We start from the raw sequence: 19,939 nt of genomic DNA on the forward strand, positions 1-19,939 counted from the left end.
CCCTTCAGTGAATTGGGTTTTCTGCCAGGTGAGCTTTATTCACGTTTGGTCTGATCACTGCTTCATCTGAAAAAGCAGAAACTGTTTCCTCTAACACTGTAGCAAGGGCTGAAAATTGTAAATACTATGGCTAAACTGTAGCGCTTAAAAATGGCTCCGTAAGCATACAGCAACCACTTTTCCCACAGTTCAACTGTAGAAAATCAGCGACCCACAGCAGCAGGAGACAAATCTGCAGCTTCTAGATTCTCTGTCACACGCCAGATAACTATGCCTCCGTGCATGGAAGGAGTCAGAGCTTTAACAATCAGAATAAATATGTTCCTAGGTTTTCTACCAGGATGGACAAGTCTACACGTTGCAGTTTCACAGTAACATGACAAGAGAGAAATAAAGAGAGGCTGGTGAGGGAACGACCGTTTATAGCTGCTATAATGTAAGCGATAACAGGAACTAATGTTTCATAGACGGTCCACAACGTTGCACATAACTTTACATGGATAAAAAGTAGGTGTCATTCTATAATAATTTTAAAAAACTGTAATCATATAAGACGAATAGAACATTTCAGGACATGCAGTTATTAGAAAATGATCAACTTTTGGGTGGTGACAGTAACACTGATTCATGTCAGGCCACATCACGCCACCCTACTGTTGATTATTTTCCTATAACAGCGTGCCTCCAAGTGTTTCATTCCTTAAAAAATATGATATGGCATTTTGACATGACAGGACAATCGATTTCTGCAGGCAAATAAAATGCCTTAAATAAATGTGGTACTGATTTCTCATTTTTCTAAAATGTATACTTTTGAGGAAAAATAATATTTCCTGCTTATTATACTCGTATTATGATTGTGAAGACGACATATTGTGATGAGTTCCATGCCTAATATGTGTGTGTGTGTGTTGGCTGGGGGAAAGCAGAAGGACAAAAGGGAGCGAGAGAGAAAGATATATAAAAGTCTAAGTCTCCAGCGGGGATTAAAAGGTCAGGCAGAGCCGCCAGTGTGGCAACGTGCACTGTGATCTCTGCCATGTGCTCGCGTGGAGTGGCACGTACACACCGGCGCCACCCAATCACTTCCTCATACAAACAGTACAAACAGTACGGCAGCATGAGGAAGAAAAAAAAAAAGAGAAAGAAATGACCCGAGTCTGCTGGTTCGGTTTCACCCTGCACAGTAGCTGCAGGTATAGCAGTCATTTTTCATCAGTAATGACATCATTACACACAGCAGCACCACTTATTACATTTTGGCAGAGGCAGAAAGTGCAGTGAGAACACTTTCCAACTCTCTGACCGTTCTGCATGACTAACTGCTCCCCTTGTGTTAAAATTAAACACTAAATTCTGTATCAAAACCACAAAGACACAACAAAGCGATCTTTCATTAATGCTCTACAAAGCATATTGCTGAAAAATTACAATTCAGTGACTTTTTTTTTTTGCTCAGCTTTCCTCTCCAAGATATCGGTCACCCAAGTTAATGATCATGTTGGGAATAAAACACTTGGGAGAGTGCTTTATAGGAAAATAATCAATGACAACATGAAGCAGAATTGCTGTTGCCACTCTGAACTTGATTACTTATGTTACAGCTCTAAACAGTCATTCCCTCACTTTCTCTTAATAAGACGGGGAAAAATTGTAGTGTCACGTTACAGAGAAACCACAAAGCGCAAAGTCATCGGTCCTGAAGACTTTCCCATGGTGGAAAACCTAAAGTCTTTATCTTTGTTACAAAGAGAAACTGTAGGCTCCTTCCAAGAATGTTAAATGCTAAACAAATGACTCTCTACAGAAGGTAATTTGTTTATTAATAGGCTTAGATTATGTGTTGTTGTCTTCAATGAATTAGCTGTTACTTATAAGAACATGCACATTAATATAAACCTGTGATTTGCATCAACAGCCCAAGCTAGTCCAGGAGTAAGATGTAATCTTGATTGCAACTCCTTCTGGTGATGACGTCAAGCAGTGAGATTTCACAGGAGAGAAATGCAATACAAAAATACCCCCCAACTGTTATCTGAACATAGCCAGTGATACATATGAAGCGCACAGGAACAAACAAAAACAGCAAAACAAAACAGGGGAGTGTTTAAGTTTGATGTAGACAGCCATGACGACAGTTAACGGCGAACTACAACACAATACCCGCTTATCTAAACAGGAGTTGCCATTCCACCGGCAATTAATGTAAACACAGCAAATAAAGGCCTCGGTTCCAGAGACGGCAACAACTCGAGGCTCTGTGCATTCTGCGGCTAAACCCTCCTCCTATCCACCTCATAAAATACATACCAGTCAGCAGAGCTGAACACACAGAAACCAAGGCATATAGCACAAGGGCTCATCAAGGGTATTTACACAGTGAAATATAGGCTACTTCTTGGACAATATATTGCATTTCATAGACACAAAGGCCTTCTGAGGCAACTATGCTTAACTTTAAGCGTGGAACTCCTGCTTCTAATAAACCAAGATCAAATGTCACTTCAGACAAATACCACTCCATACGCCACTTGCTTTTGTTCTTGTTTCCTCCAAAGCATAGAAATCCCTTTGCATCAAAAAAGATATCAGTAAAACACAAGGATCACTACTAAAGGACAAAATGGAAAGCACCAGCAGTGTTCTGAAAACCACAGTCCGACAAAAACCACAAAATGTTTTTTCCCCTTATAATACTCCTCCTGACCTGCTTTTTCTCTGAATGTGAGGTCTCAGTATAAGACCGCACCTACCAGTCAGAGTCATCTGTATTAGTGAAATGAAAATTCCTGGCTGAAACCAAAATTCAGGACACGCTGGGCCGAAAACCAAAACCTGAAAAAAAAAGTTCCTTTTTTTCCCCAGTTTTCAAATGTGAGCAGTAACTACTTTGTACATTTATCTGAAAAGTCTCTGACAAATAGTGTCTGGGCTCAACAGAAAAGTGTTCATTCTGTCGTTTAGAGCTTCCGAGTTCAAATACCAATGACCTTGGTGATTTGGCTTTTCCAACAGGTGAACTGTAGTTTGCTCAGATTGCTGCTTTAGTTTATGCTGTAGTTTTTTTTAAGTGTCTCCAATGTTGTTGTAGCAAGGAGTCAAAAATTGTAAAATGCTATGGCTAAACCGTTAAAGTTGGCACCTCTGGATCATGGCATATATACTGCATTATACTGTTACAGTGTCACGGTTAAAAAGGCGCAATGTTTTTGGATCACTCCATTGCAACAATCCATCAACATACCCACAGATAACTTACCTGGAGATTATCTTAAAATTGTTCAGAATTCTGACGAATTGAGTGCTGATGGGTAAATTGCAGGCTTCTGTGAGATCTGTATTCCACGCGCCAGCTATCAGACTTGTTAATAACAATAACAATAACAACACTGCCTGACAACAAAGATAGTCAGCCAACAATTCAAACAAATTACTCATGTTCCAAGCACCTGAACAACCAGATTGCTTTCCTCCACAGTATCTAATGTGGAAAATCAAGTGCGGCGCTGTCAGCTGTTAGTTCCAGAGCTCAAACTGTCAACTGCCTGTCAAAACATGCCATTATCAGCTCGGTGTGGCAGCAGAGGCATGCATGTGAAGACCTTCTTCTCCTTCTCCTTTCCAAAGGTAGGTTTTCACTAACCTGTCCAATTCTGCAAAGTCTGTTTCACTATGTACCACAGCTTAGAAAATCTCCAGCAGCATTTATAAAAGACAAGAGGCCCATAGAGCCATATTTCTGTCCTGGATATATGCCAGAGCATCCTCACCAGGTATGTGCCTGCTCTGATCATCACCGGCCACTGAAAATGGGGGCCAGTGATCTCAGGTGATCTCAGTGAGCTTCAGGTGAGGAGATCAGGATGACAGGATATATGGTTCCAGAATAAATCCACAGTTTTTCACCTCACCAAACTCTGTTCATGCTCTAATTAGATAAGCAAGGCTGAACGACCCATCTAAATTCTAACGCAGCTTCAGCACACACACACACGCACACACTTGGCATGGAGTATTAATTCTCCGTAATACTAGCCCTTAAGGTGCTTTGCGCAAGAGTTGAGATGCTATAAACTCCAGGCGCACAAAAAGCCAAGACGAGAGCGGCGTGCAGCTCAGGCCCAGACCTTTCACAACTCACTCTGGTTTGTTAAAATACTAATTTACACTCATGAAGTGTGCAATAAATATTTTATCTATTAATAACCTATTATACCTGTTATATTTGACTGTGATTGCTTAATATTCCGGCTGTAAGGTTTATATTAATTATTCGTTATCATGTCTATAGCAACAACATTCACAGGGACCCGTAAACTAGACGCGCCACATAAAACAGAAAACAACTTGTGTAATATTTGGTGATGTTTTCTGTGACGAGATGTTTATTATTTTTGTAAGGAGTCTCCAGTGTCAGAGCTTCATAACATTCAGAGGTAAAGCTGTAACATTAAGCAAAGTCTTCATAATGGGGGGCTTTGTGGTTTCTTGGAAACATGACATGCTGCATTTTTGTCGTATTAAACTTCAAGAGGAAGAAATAAGCACGTCTGGTGAGGGGGTGACTCTTTAGCTCTGGTTATCACTTATGTCACAGCAGCTGTAACTTATTTCACAGATGTTCCGTAATATTAAACGGATAGGAAAAAAAGAAAAGTGCACCAGCAAAATGCTGTGGTGTAAGTGGAATTAAACACTTCGGGACACGCTGTAACAAGAAAACTGACCATTGAACATTGATTATTTTCCTAAAGCAGCATGACCAGGGGTGTTTTATTCCTTACTTGATACATTCTAAGTAAATATATATTAAAATCCACCACAAAAATGATTTATAATTTAATGCTTACAGCAAAAACAATGTCTCGGCTTACCGTTCCGCTGACTCTGACGTCATACAGGCGTCCCCATTCATCCTCGTGGCTGTCCACCATCATGATGCTGTCCTCCTCCTCCGTGCCCCACTCGGCCTGCAGGTTCAGACGCACCTCCTCCCCCAGAGAGTGCATGCCGATGGCAGGGAAAAGGCCACCCGGAGCCACAGGCACCACCACTGAGCCCACCTGCTCCATTAAAGGGATTTCACTCATCACAAATTGTGCACTAAAAGAATAAACTATGGAAAAAAGAAATAAACACATCCTGATCGCCTGGGCTTTCTTTATCTGTATTCTACTGTAATTGTTTGCAGGCCATTAGTATTAAATGATTGCGTAGAACAGAAAGTCATAACGGGGCGATCATTTACGAGGCTTGTGTCTCTTGTGCAAGAGCAAAGAGAAGCCTGTGCTATGGAATGAAGTCGGGTCCTGTTGGCCCTGAACTCGGCTGATGGAAAACACGGCCTTATTAACTGCTGCTTTAGTCTTGGAGGCTCACCACGGGATGAGTAAGCATAACAATATGTAAATATTTGCTAGGGCGTTAGTGAAGAGGCCATGAACATTATCAGTGTAAACAGTGCATAGTGGTATAGCAGTTCGTTACATCACCGCAAAAGTATTAATACACGTGCCACGGGCCACGTGCCAATCAAAGCACGCCGCCATCTAATTCATTTCAAGCTGCACTTCATTCAAAGAAGGGTACAAACACAGGAACAGCATAAATAAAGCCAGGAAGTCCTGATCCAAAACAGCAGGTCATTTAAGAACAGCATGGGTAGTTAAACAAACCTCTGGGGACGTTTATGCAAAACACTTTCAGGAACGGAGGAGGTCTGTGACGCGTTCCAACTCACCTCTTTGCCGTTCTTGGTGAAAAACACAGTGGTGAGTCCGGCGTCGAAAGTGTCTGCGTAGATCCCGCAGCCTATCCGATCGCCACGGTTGCACTTGGGGCCGAACTGCTGGCCGACAGGGTTGCCATTATACAGTCTGTGGAGGAGAGGAGAGATACGAGTCAGCAGACTTTCAGCCGCAACCTCTGATTAGCTGCTCATCTGGAACGCAGAGGCTGGGGAAAGAGGTTGAGAAAATCCCAACACATAAAACACACGAGGAAATTGAGTAAAAAAAAAAACACCAATCATTTATATAATTACACAGGTTATTATTATGTCTAGGGTTGCTACCGTGTCATGATGACTCACGGTGTACGATCGCATGGTTGCCTCGCTGTTGACTTTTTCAAAATATTGATTAAAATGTGTTTTCATTTATTACCATCTACCCATTCATTTTTTTTTACTTGCTCAAGTTCCTTACTCCAGCGGTTCTTGTTCATTTTGTGTTTGGCTGCAACACAAAGACCCTCCCTCTGGACTTGCCCTAAATTATACTACAGCTACCTCCATTTCTCCACTGGATTGTGTGTAGGTAGGTGGGCATATAAGTAGACAAATATATATGTACTTTATTGATCCTTGAGGGGAAATTTAGAAATTATATACAGGGTTTTACACGGGATATATACAGGGGAAGCCTGCAAACTGCACTGACTGCTGTGTAATCTGTTACTGTTTTAAACATGTTGCATTGCTACCTTTGCTGTCACAATGACTATGTTCCTAACTTTATCATATACAAAGACTATCAAATGCACGGAAGAACACGGCGTTGCTGTCCAGAACTAAACGAAACAATTATCTTATTTTATCTAAACAATGCTGCACACTGCCACGCTCGTTCGATATTTTTTCGTTTGGTTTTTGCTCAGATCAGAGATTTTATGAGAAATTCAAATAATAATAAAAAAAAAATTAGGGGACTCGATGTTTCATGTTTGAGGTTTTTCTTAAAAAATACTTTCATTTTTACTTGCGTGGGTTTAAATGGTTGATTGATACCATGAAACCGTGATTCAGCCCTAATTTTGTCCATGTAAGCTACCATCAGAAACCTTTATTGGGTAATTTGCTTAAGACCCTCAATCAAACAACAACAAAAAACACATGATTAAACACGTACTTCCCATCATCAGCATGGTAAGCGATTGAGTGAGGCAGCCAACCGGGCTGATGATCAAGCTTGTAGAACTGAGGAACCAGACCCACAGCAATCGTCCCTCTGACACCCGTGTCCATTATAGTCACCTGAAATATCACAACACAACATCTCAGAGTAATCCTGCAACACTCATAACAGCATGTAGCACAAAGAATCAGACTAATCAGTTTTTGTATTCTAAAATCAGATCAAAATCTTTTTTTACCTTATTTTGTACTCACATACATTTATACACATATATGTCACAAAAATTCTTGTGGTTTCTTGAATGGAGCTCTGAACAGCAAGAACTCATGGCTACTCATGGTTTGAGATTATTTCAGATGACTGTCATATTTGCTGTTATGAACAATATCACAGATGTGCCTTTAAAATAGCCGGGGATTGGGGGGGCAGCTGCAGGAAGAGCAGCTGTGTATGTGGCGAGGGAACAAAAAAGAAGCTGAAGGATGTCAGAGAATGTCAAGTAACCTGCTATGAAATATGTGACCTCGCAGGTACTGCTTAAATCCCCGCCTGCATTTTTTCGGTTTTCTCACAGCATGACTTGCTTCGTCGAGCTCGATTCTGAACTAAGGAACTGGAACTAAGTCCAATCACTTCCATTAATTAGACTAATTTAATCACATCCTCCCATGCAATTCTTTAAAAAAATGACCTCCATAAAGGTCAGATCAACATTAGATTCACTATTCTTGAGAAAATTTGGCCTCAGCAGAAAAGAAAGCTCGATTCTAGTCCACAAGGATTAATGGTTTATAGCTCTCTCCAGGAAAATGGCTGCCATGCAGCTGTTGGCTATTCGCGTCTTCCCGCTCTAAAACTTAAAACTTACTGCCAGCATTTAAAGCATATTCATAAGCTGAGAAAGAAATATGACTTTCCGTTTGCCTCTTTCGAGGATTTGCTCCCCAAGCTTTAAAATGGTATGATAAATCTAGAAGCGTTTCCTAAATATCGATGTCCGATGTACTCGCTCTACAAGCGCCCAGCTGTGAATTTAATGCGCCGAAGATGCGCCGCTCCACAAAAAGAGAACCCTGCTGTGAACTTGGGAGCTGCAGAATTTCAGCCCAGGCTTCCAGACAAAATATTCAATTAGGCTAATAGAGAAAATTTCCACTTGACTAAGGACAAAATTGATTTACACACACACACTCACTGAAAAAACAGACAGCCTAAGATCACAGTGTGCCTTTTTTTTTTTTTTTGGAGTGAAGTTGTTGAAACAAGGAAAAGAGGTTCAGCAGAGTGTGTGCCAGAGCCGAGGCTGATGGGTTAGCGGGTAAGCACGCTGACTTGTGGAGGTCAAAGGAGGTGAACTGAAACGTCTGTGAAAATGTAACGAGGAAATATGATCACACCACTGACGCATATTCCACCAGACACACAACCTTTATAGAGGAGGGGGAAAAGCTGCTTCCACACTCCAGGGATTCGGGGGATTCTCTCAGAAACGTGCTTCCGAATCAGATGACCTGCATTACCCAGTACAGCGGGAGCTTTATCGATCGCAATCAGCTCAAATGTCAAAAGCTATACAGCTTAATTAAAGACACAGAAGCTGGATAGCAACATGTTTTACAACACTGCAGACACAGTACATCCATAATCCAGCAATAAGCACCACTTGATGCAGCATGTCAAGTATAATCTTCATTCGGTTTGCTTTTTTGATTGTTACAGCGATGATGAGGTCATTAGGGAAGCAGCGCTGAGCTAAAACCCACACTAATGTGCACAATGACTGAAATATGAGGAGTGCTGTGAGGTCAAATGCTGGGGGGGAAAAAAACCCTACACAGCATGCAAAGTTTTCTGTGAGGAGAAGTTTATTTAGTATTTACAGAAGGAGTCTCCAGTGTCAGTACTTTGTCAGAGTCAGAAGTAAAGCTGTAAGTTTTCCCCCACAGGACGGAGGAGTTTGTGCTTTCTCTGTAACGTGACAAGTTGCATGTTAAAAAAAAAACAGAGGCTGACTGTTTATAGCTGCTGCAACATAACAAGAACTTGTTTCGTGGATGTTCTGAGACTTTAAATGTATCTATAAACAGATAAAAAGTAGGAAGCGCCATCGTTTTGTTAATAAAAACCATGATTGTTGACAAACTGCTGTGGTATAAGAGGAATAAAACACTTCAGGACCTGCTTTAACAGTATCTCTTTGCATCAAGCCACACGACCTTGTCACTGATTACTTTCCTATAACAGCACACCCCCAAGTATTTTATCTCTTGCATAATTACCTTTTGAAATAAATTTTATTTCTAAAAGTAGTTTTAAAGGAGTGTACTTATTGAGTAAATATGTAAAGACATAAATATACTTTTGCCTGTGACTGAATTTCGTAATTTTTTTTTTAAAACCCATTTTTACTAAGAATGCCAATAATTCTGGACTTGACTGCATTCCTTCAAGAAGACCACTGATGATGGTGTCACAATGCTGAAGTTTTCATTTTGCACAATAATTATTTTGTTATTTGCGTTTCTGAGCGTCCCAAATAAAAAAAGAACACACTATTTTCTAGAAATCTCAAATTTAAATCACGATGATGCCACAGCCACCTGTAGCCAGAAGCCCAGTGAAGTAAAACTGGCCTCTGGGTTGGAGGGATGGTATACTCTCTCTCCCCTGTCAATCACAGTGACACTAACCAATCGTGGGCTTCTGTGAGCTCATGTATGCGGAAGAGGGCGGACAGCTCTTTCCTTTAAGTGTGTTACGCTGCCCTGTGATACAGCTGAGGCTTCTGGCTTCACGTGTATTGGAGGAAACACGTGTTAGCCTTCACCTTGATTGGTCGATAGCCGTTATATGACGTGAGCTGGCTGGTGGGCAAACTGAGGAGAAAAACCAGTCCAAAAACCGGCATTATCGTTACATGTTGTGAACAAACCTGAAAAAAACAGTAAAACCTTTCATGTTCTTTTCAACTGTCTTCTTAAAGGAATGTAGTCAAGTCCAGAATTATTGGCACCCTTGGTAAAAACAAGTTCAGAAAACTTGGCTTAATTGTGAGATAGTTCGTTTAAACCTAAAAGGGCCACAAGGGAGTGTTTTGCTTTTTTTTTTTTTTTCCATGCAAAATGGAGCGCCACACACAGCACCGCAGCATGAACAGGGTGCTACCTTCCAGCTCCAATGCCCATGTGGAAATGGGAGTTTATCAAACCACGACAAGCTGCCAGCAGCCTCAAACCAGCATCGTAAATCACTCACGGCACGCCTTCACCCAAAACCCAATTTACAGCCACAATCTCGCATGCTTTTCCATATTAAATCACCTGCGTGCTCCTTTCCCGAATGCTATTTTATGCCAAAGGCATCACCCACAACAGCTCGAGAAGTGCAGCATGTCCTGGAGAAGTCACAGAAAATTTTTTAATTGTTCCTTGAGGCTACGTGTGGCACAGAATGAACTCATAAAGAGTATTCTTCACGAGAAGGACAATCTCTTGGTGTTCTGTTGGCACAACAGCTCAGAACTGTGACTCACGTTTCATGCGATCCACTTGAGCATGTCATTTACTATAAATGGCATGAACAACAAATTTTTTTGATATGTTATAAACACAAAATAGAACAGAATGAATATGGATAAAAATTGTGTGGCTTGACTTTCTACTTACCACATGATCCTCTAATAATCTGCATATGGGAAGTAATAGATTCAAGCCTACTTTTTTTTTTTTTTTTTTTTTTTTTTTTTTTTTTAACAGAGGTACTGAGTAGGTCTCTGTTTCAAATGGAAAAAATGCTAAATTTAGCACAAGTGTTGAGAAATATCTGAATCAGAGGGGACACTCAGTTTTACTGAACCTTATAACATGAAAAAAAAAAAAAAAACCCCAGAGTGGAAAAAAGGGTGTGTTCTTTGTTATATAATCTCCACGCTTTAGGTTTGTATTCAATTTGCATCTGAATTTTGTTTCTGTCTACACATGAATGGAAATGTATAATGTGCTGACGTTACTGCGTTCGGTATCGCTTAAAAAAAAAAAAAAACACAACGGGTTAAATCTTAAAAAACGTGTTTAACTTGAACAGTAGCAAGAAGAAAGAGATGAAGAAGAAGAAGAAGGTCAAGTTCAGCACTGGTTGGCATTTAAAGTCTCAAGAAAGGCAAGAATGACGAAAGGAGAAGAGGGTCATTAAAAAAAAACAAATACATACTTAATAAACAGAAAAATCTAGTATTTTGATGTTGTTAGAATTAAAATATTTATTTCACTATTTCACTCTAAAGAGAAAGACTTTCACAGAACAGTTTATTGTAAATGTTAATTAAGGAAATTGCATGCACTGTCATAAAAAAATATTATTTTATGCCATTTTCCAGTATCAAATCTAAGATAAAATCCAACAATAATCAAAGTTTTGGGACATTCCTGTATAATCAGCACTGATATTATTTGTAAATTGTTAAGTTTGACACTTTGTTATAAGACTACGTTATCTTTTTTCCCCTCAAAATTTTCAGGCTATTTTCTTTTTTGGTGGAAGAAAAATTTGGGACGTTCCTAATAAATAAAAATTAATTGATATTAACTATATATTTGCCTAATGTTATCTTTCAAAGCCACCTTTCAAGTGGGAAAGTTGAGTCGAGATCTGCCAATAGATTACTGTGAGAAAGGGGCGGGGCTTCCAACGGGCGTCAGTTCAGATGGGTGAGTTCAAACCAGCTACGCAACTGTCAATCATTCCAGATTTATATGTCGACTGGCTCATCTGCTGTTTTTATCGGGGTAAATAAAAGAAGACTCTTGGCATATTTAGGAGCGATAAGTCATAGCGTACTCTGATGTTAAAATGCGGAGCTGCTATGTAAACTGCATGAAGGTTAGCACATGTATATTCTGGGAAAGGAATAAATATTGAAAAATTCTTGAATTCAGGTCATCCATAAACTGAGAATTTTGGTTCTGAATATAGAAACAAATTGATTGTGTGAAAAACAGTTTTAAAAAAACAATCTCGTTTAATGTGTTTCCACTCGAGTTAGTACGGTATATAAGGTTTCTAAAGAAAATTGACGTACATCATAATGACACGTGAATTGTCAGGAGATGTACGACATGACAGTGACTGTACCAAAGTTTCATGCGGTGGACATAAGCAAACAAAAACAATGAAATTTCAATTTATCTGTTGAGTATTTGTATTCCAAGTTTAAGAGAAGACGCATTATAGACAGAAGAAGCTGTATTATAGACAGACTTTATCCAGAAAATCTCGGGGGAAAAAAATTACTGACATTATCATTTATCATCAGTCATCATTTCTACCTATTGTGTGGCCTTAAATCCTGTACTGCTGCCATTGCTTACCTCAAAGTAACAGTTTCCTTTTGATAAAGGCCGTGGAGCCACATAGCAGCCAACTTCATCAGAGTTCCCTTGGTAACTACAGCAGGGAAAATTATAGCACTTTAGAAACACTTCATAAAGAGCACTGTTGCTATAGGTACTTCCATCCTTCCACCATGATTACGTCTCAATTTTCCCTGAGTAATCGGGTTCTTTTTAAAATATACTGAATACCAAAGAGTATTTATTTAAAAAAAAAAAAAAATCAACTAATACTGGATAACTAGGATTAATTAAAATAACAGATCACAGCTTGAGAATACTATCAAGTGCTTATGATGACCACTTTTTCAAATCAGATATAAACTTAAAATAAAATTATTTTATACAACTTCTATTGCTTCTCGACATGTTTTTTGAAATGTGTCAGTGTGAACAATGGACTGATGGCCCTGATCACTCAGGGAGCAATCTGAAGCATTTCAAGCCCTGATTGGTTCAAATTCAAAATAACGACCGAAATCCACTAACTCTAACTCAAATGGTAAATTGCATGAGGTGAAACATTTTTCATGTGTAGAATCGACTCCAAATCGTCGAAGTTGACTCTTAGTTCAGGGAATCGACTCTTTTTGGATGCGAGAGTTAACGCTCATCTGTGTTAAAATGCACCTGCAAACTAAAATCCGCTCGCACATGAATGAGACAGTGGAGTTATTACAAAGCTGTCTAAACGCAACCTGACCTCCATGTTTGCAATTTTGTCTCCAATTGAATGTGACAGTGACATGGAAAATATGGCATTTTATGTTTTGTGGAATTCGGACACCATATTGCACAAAGGCTGCTTGTTTTTCCGATACGTCAAACGTGCCTTTCATCTTTTGCTGAGCAAAAAAACAAGCAGCCCATAACATTTGCTGAGATTATAATTATTTCAATCAGTGAGGTTTTGCGAGAGGCAGGCCTTGTTTGCGTTTTTGGGAAGAGCTGATGGCTCTCCTGCACGCACGCATGCACACACGCCACTTTTCTGTCGCGGGTTCCACCGTGCTGATGGAGAAACACATGCAAGCGTGGGAGTGGGGATGAGTCCTGACTGTGATATTTCAAAAGAAACCATTTGAGCAACAATCGACACTAATGCTGAGTGTGCAGGTGATCGGAAATGGACAGAATGTTCTGAACTGGGGAATACTTGGTAGCACGGAAGATAAATGAACACTGTTCATTTCTGAGATGCTATTTATAGCAATAAATAAGAAGGAAGGCCATGCACTTGTCTTCCATTAGTCTGATTTAATTAACTTGGCCAAAGCATTGGGAATGAAATTATGTATGTGGATCTAAAGTACAGAATTTTTTGCCTATTTATGGTCAATTCTAGTCAGACTTCTTTAACTTGTACTGGTTGCTTTGTGACTTTGTGATTAGTGCTTTCACTACTGAATACAAGTAAAGGCTCTTTATGTTCCTTCTACGACTAGTTTGCATTAGTAGATGCGTAGCCTAGTCGACTAATACATTATGCTAGAGAGGTGGAAAAAAATAGCAGGAAGACACTAAAGAAATCAGCTAAATGTAGTCCGAATATATTTCCATGAGTGTAGGTGTGTGCGTGGGCCTGTTTTTTTTTTTTTTTAATCAGACTCACACCCACTCTCAAAGGAATTCTGACCAATCCCACCCGCTTAGACATAGCACTGAGCTATAGGGATCTGTTGATGGACACAAGCTTCCATGCTGCGCACTCTCAGTTCCAGATACGGCACCAGGCCATTCACATGAGTGCGTTTTAAACGTGTGCTTTATTGTATAGAGCTTTACCCAATACACATTGCTACAAATAGAGTAACATGAAACACAGATTGATTATTATGCAGATTAATTGCACTGATTTATTTATAAAAGCCCTGAAGCTGGAAGCGTACGTTGTAGCTTGTTCACGGCAGCATGACACATTGTTCGCTGTTGTTCATCACCTTGTAACTGCACTAATAAAAACAGCGATGTCCTGAATCAGCTTTTGCTTAAACGATGGAAAAGATGATTAGTTGATGACTTTTTCTGAATTGCTGGTCATACTTTGAATTCCAAGAATTGCAATCTACTTTACGTAAAAAGCGTGTCTGGCAGATACGTAAATACCTCATGACTCATTCCAGGAAACGTATAGGCTTATAACCCCAGACAGTCAGCAGACGCACCTCAAAGTGTCTCCATCCTTCAGCATGCGTTTGTAGCGCTCCTGATAGCGTACAGCTCGCACTTCCCTTATTTCTCTGATCCTGCGCCTCCAGTTGAGGATCCTGTAGTGTAAATTGATGTCATCCATCTTGATCGGAAAAAAGAAAAAAAAAAAAAAAACAGTGGAAAAAAAAACACATCGACAATGTTTAGAATTCTTGTGTTGGGGACAGATGTTTAGAGAATGCAGTCAAGCTGCAATCTATTGTCTAAACTAATTACTGCATAAAAGAGGCCACAATAGCCTTTCCTTGATTGCAATCCAGATGCATGAAACATCTTTGATGGAGAGAACATTTGGAGTGATGTGACAGCTGCCCGTCATAACGGAAAATCCTTTTTTAACTTTTCTGTCTGACTGTCTGTTCCACTCATAGCCTCGTTTGTCATGATTTAAAAAGAAAGTGTTACACACACACACACACACACACACACACACACACACACACACACACACACACTGAGGACCTGATAATCACATCATAAATTTATCTAATCAAATATTAGACACATTTAACAAATATGTACTTTAATATTAATTCATGAATGTTTCTACAAAAACCACTTACTTTGTTTTAAAACTAAAAAATAACCTGAACATTTTATTTCACCTGCACTTACGTTTCCTTAAAACTGCAATTAGACTCACGTTGACGTCAGCCCTATTTGGACGGGATTAAATTTACATGGGGTCCTCGAGTCATTTCCTGTTTTACACTTTGCTCCTCTGTGATTTTATTTTTGTCATGTCTATGTTTTTCTCCGTCCTCCTCTGAGAAAATTACAGGCCGAAATTCCTACTGATTTTCGCCAAACTCAGCCGTCATTTGATAATTTTATTCCCGTCCAGATACACGTCTGTGATTTTCTATGCAGATGTTGCCTCGCTTGAGAAAAAAAGAAAGCTTGCCTGCTACTACTTGCTGTATTTACTCTCGTAGCACACGCATCATTGAGCCTCCCTCAGATAGTAAACACTTCCTGAATTGCAAAAAAAGAAAAATTAATGCTTTAGAAGAGGCACTCAGCCATATGGGTGTTAAAATTTCGACTACACACGCTTACCGTTTTCAGAGGGAGAAAGAAAATAAAACTTTCTTTTAGATAGATATAAAGAAAAGCAAGATCTGGCAGGCTGATTAAAGAAGTCATTATAATCATTATTCACATTATATTATTACTATTGTATTCACATACGCACAATAACATTGACTTTAAGTTTTCTATAATTAATGATTAGTTGCACTTAGTTTCACTGCCAGATCCTTAAATATCTAACGACGCAAACATCGAGGGTTCACAGAAAATACAACTCGCTAGAAACTCGCTCCTCCTGTGGTCATTTTATTGCAGGCGCAATGCCAGAGTTTTAGCACTGAGGAGATGTAAAAAATTCATTACAGACGTCCCTCTGATAAACTAATCCAACCGATAAGGGTATTATATTTCTTTTTAACTTGTAGAGGTTTAAAATTTAAGCAACCAGTTAAGTCTGCAGCTGTAGTCATAAATATAACAACTTTGATAATGGTTGATCATGAGCATTACTGTATTTTAAAATAAAAATAACGTTTAATGTGTTTAACAAAAAAAAGAAAAAAAGCTTCATAGACCGCACTTTGAGAACCACAGTCCTAAAGTTTTTGCACTCACAGACCTGTTAACTGTAAAATAAATTCCACAGAACACCCATAACTCATTACAGATTTATTTCATAAAAAAAATAAATAAAAAATTGTCTATATTAGATCCATAGAGTTTTTAATCCTGAACGTTCCACCACCCAAACCCATTAGGTGGCCCGTAAATTAATATTATTAATAGGCCTACTTGTTTTTGAGTTATTGACGTTTGGATTAATTAATTTAAATTCGTTTCAGGTTGCCATTTTGAGAAGCACTGATTTAGTTGCGAGGTGGGGCTCTCTGACCGGTCTGTGGCTACGCAGCCCCATACACAGCAAGCTGCAATGCACTGTGTGTTCTGACACCTTTCTATCAGAGCCAGCATTAACAGTTTCAGCAATTTGTGCTACAGTAGCTCTTCTGTGGGATCGGACCAGAAGGGCTAGCCTTCGCTCCCCACACACATCAGTGAGCCTTGGGTGCCCATGACCCTGTTACTGATTCACCGGTTGTCCTTCTTTGGACCACTTTTGGTAGATACTAACCACTGCATATCGGTAACAGCCCACAAGACCTGCTGTTTTGGAGATGCTCTGACCCAGTCATCTAGCCAACACAATTTGGCCCTTGTCAAAGTCCCTCAGATCCTTACGCTTGTCCATTTTTCCTGCTTCCAACCCATCAACTTCAAGAACTGGCTGTTCACTTGCTGCCTAATATATCCCACCAATTGATAGGTGCCACTTTAATGAGACAATCAACGTTATTCACTTCACCTTTCAGTGGTTTTATTGTTATGGCTGATCGGTGCACGTGTGTGTGTGTGTATATATATATATATATATAGAGTGAGAGAGAGAGATAGATAGATAATCACACCTTATTTTGTCAAAAAATTAAATGAAGTCGGGATTGCTTACAAAACACGCTCAGCTCTGTGAATTCAATTACAGAACCACAATTAAGGTGTAACGACGTTCACTAAGATTAAGATGTAATAACCATGTAACCATGCAGTTATTACATAAATGACTGAAACTTGTATATTAAAGGTGCATTCGGTAAGATTAGTCTGGTTTGTTTCAGGATAACTTCCCTAATGGCTAGGAGGATTTCACATGTGAATGAGTCCCGCCCATTTTCACGAAGCTCCGCCCCCAGTGTCCACGGTGACCACAGAGTATAACCTCTATAAAATGACTGACAGGAGGTGCATCCAAACACAAACAAGCATTCCGGACCGGAAGTAGGTTTTCCAAACGGGATTTCTCAGAGATTTAATACACTTTTTCCTAATGTCTTGGATTTTTTGGTCGTTTTCTTTTTTTTTTGGACATTTTCTACACATCTTTCATGGTTTATTTGAACAAATACATTAGTTAAAACTAACAGCTATCGCACACTAGCTATCACACCTTTAAAAACAAACCCATGGACACTGCATTCACAGTGTGTGTGTGTGTGTGTGTGTGTGTGTGTCCAGCTTTTAACTACTAAACTGTCAGTCAGCTTCAACTCACTCTCTGTATAAAATTAAATAGCTGACAAATACACTTGCTAGTTAGTTAGCTAAATACGTGACTGAATATCGAAAAACATTTTTAATTAAGAAAAAATCCAGTTAGACATTAACACTAACTTTTGTCTAAACTTTGCCATCTAGCAAGTTGACTATCCAGTTACTCTCAGCTAACGTTAGCATTAGCATCGAATGAGACGCTCGAAGTAAGATGATACTGAAGCGCCATTTTGGTTCTTTTCATTAAAACAATCTTACCTTACTCACATTTGGAGGTAATGTTATGGGATGTTAAGGCCCCTTGTGTTTAATTCTAGCCACAAACTCCATTAGCTAGCACGCTAGTCATCTGAAAAACTCAACAGAAATTTGTCTAAGACTCTTCCTGTTTACATCAGAGGCCACTGAGAGGGAAAAAAAACCCACTGACGCGGTTTTAACCAATAGGAAAGCGAGCCGCAATCCAGCGCATGCGTACTAACGCGCCACAGTTAAACGTCAGTGGTACGGCGTACTAGCATACTAAATAGTACTGTAGCGCTCTGATTTGATATGCTGCTTTGAAATACTAATTAGTGCGTTAGTATGCGGTTATCCATATACGTGGTCAAGGTCTCAATACAAAGCCTTAGTTCAGTTTCTCTGAAAAAAAGGACTTCGAATAGAAACACTTCTTTCCTAAAAGATTTATTACACATGTATAAATGTAAAATTACACACACACACACACACACACACACACACACACACACACATACATACATACATACATATATATACATATATATATATATATATGCATGCATAAGTACCCAATAAGTCACTATTATTATTGTAGTAGCTATATCTAGCACCCCATATTGTTGTCTGGTTTGTCATTATAGGATAAGTTAACCACCCAAAGAACCATTCACAAACCTTTTGTTTTTTTTATAAGTGTTTTATCAACAAGTGAACAAATAGCAAGGAGAACAGCCCCACTTTCCACCTGCTTTTCTCCCTAATTTAGTCTTTTCAATTCCCAACTACCAGCCAGCTCCCCACTATCATATGACAGCTACCAACCGGGGAGGGTGAAGGCTAACACGTGCTTCCTCCAGACACGTGAAGCCAGCCAACCTTATCTTTTCAATCTGCAGCTCATGCTGCATCACAGGGCAGAGTAACACACTCAGGGGAAAGCGCTATCCGCCCTCTTCCATATACATAAGCTCACAGACGCCCATGATTGGCTAGTGTCACTTTAAGTGACAGGGGATAGAGAGTATAACATCCCTCCAACCCAATTTATCAGGCATTTTTGCTCTCTCGGACTCCTGGCCATGGATGACTGTGGCATCATTGGTATTTGAATTTGTGATCTCCAGGTGATAAGGCAAATGCTTTACTGTTTTTCCACTCAGGAGCAACCGACAACCCCTTTAATACATCCAAAAATGTATTCCAAATGTAGCAAAAATGCCTCGATGCTTTTGTGTCACAGCATCTCAGTTGTTCAATCTGCACCACATGGGTCATCTCAGACAGCCATCTTTAAAAATAAATAAATAAATAAATACTTAAAAAAAAAACAGGGGGTGCCAGAGCTGATTCCAATTGAGGAAAATAATTTTCTTAGCTGCAGCCATACTAGTCATCAAGACATGGTGCTGAGTGGAATCAGAATATCCATAAATTGTATGTATTGTAAGAGTGTACTATAACAAGACTTGGTGTCCTCTGGGTTCTCCAGTTTTCTCCAATATCACAAAAACATACCAGTGGATGGATTGCCTACCATAAATTGTCCCTAGGTGTGATTTTTTCTAGGTGTATTCCCATCTCATTCCCAGTATTCCTGTGATAGGCTCTGGATCCACCACAACCCTGAGCAAGATGATGAAAATCACATGGGATCTACATTTAAAGCCTTGTCATGGAAATAGCAAGACTTAAATGCTTCTGAAGGAGGCACCTGTCAAGATGAGCAGACGCATGAATCTGTGTGGAAAACATTTCCAGAATGCTGTGCGATTAAAGCGGCAGTGTGTGGATGGATGGCTGGTGATGGGTGATGTACACATTTGAGAAAGGGATTTAGGAGAGAATGGCTGTCTCAATGAGTGGAGGGGATGGAGTCTTGTTCTGACAGACAATTTTGGAGAAGAAAAAAAAACATAGAGGCCCCCATTGTCATCCCCCCATTGGTTTGCAATCCATTTGGAACATTTCCCTGCTGGAACATGTGGAAAATAAGCATTGGTTCTGCACTTAGCCTTATATGGAAAGAGAACACTGCAGGTAACCTTA

General features: G+C 39.6%; 1 protein-coding gene across 2 annotated transcripts in view; it reads right to left on the reverse strand.

The window, feature by feature from the left end:
• Positions 1-18,075, reverse strand: part of spryd3 (SPRY domain containing 3) — a 46,733-nt gene extending 28,658 nt beyond the window's left edge. Inside the window, exons 1-6 of one of the 2 annotated variants that reach the window (XM_026920756.3) lie at positions 17,918-18,075; positions 14,467-14,594; positions 12,281-12,356; positions 6,909-7,033; positions 5,741-5,876; positions 4,875-5,063 (exon numbers count right to left, since the gene is read on the reverse strand). In XM_026920756.3, coding sequence (XP_026776557.1) covers positions 4,875-5,063; positions 5,741-5,876; positions 6,909-7,033; positions 12,281-12,356; positions 14,467-14,594 — 654 coding nt within the window. In that variant the 5' untranslated portion in view covers positions 17,918-18,075. Of the gene's footprint in view, positions 1-4,874; positions 5,064-5,740; positions 5,877-6,908; positions 7,034-12,280; positions 12,357-14,466; positions 14,595-17,908 lie in introns of both variants that reach the window. The other variant, XM_026920755.3, reaches the window with a different exon arrangement.
• Positions 18,076-19,939: the final 1,864 nt, after the last annotated feature.

The sequence above is a fragment of the Pangasianodon hypophthalmus genome, chromosome 16 (genome assembly GCF_027358585.1).
Source record: "Pangasianodon hypophthalmus isolate fPanHyp1 chromosome 16, fPanHyp1.pri, whole genome shotgun sequence".
In the NCBI taxonomy this organism is placed as follows: Eukaryota; Metazoa; Chordata; class Actinopteri; order Siluriformes; family Pangasiidae; genus Pangasianodon; species Pangasianodon hypophthalmus.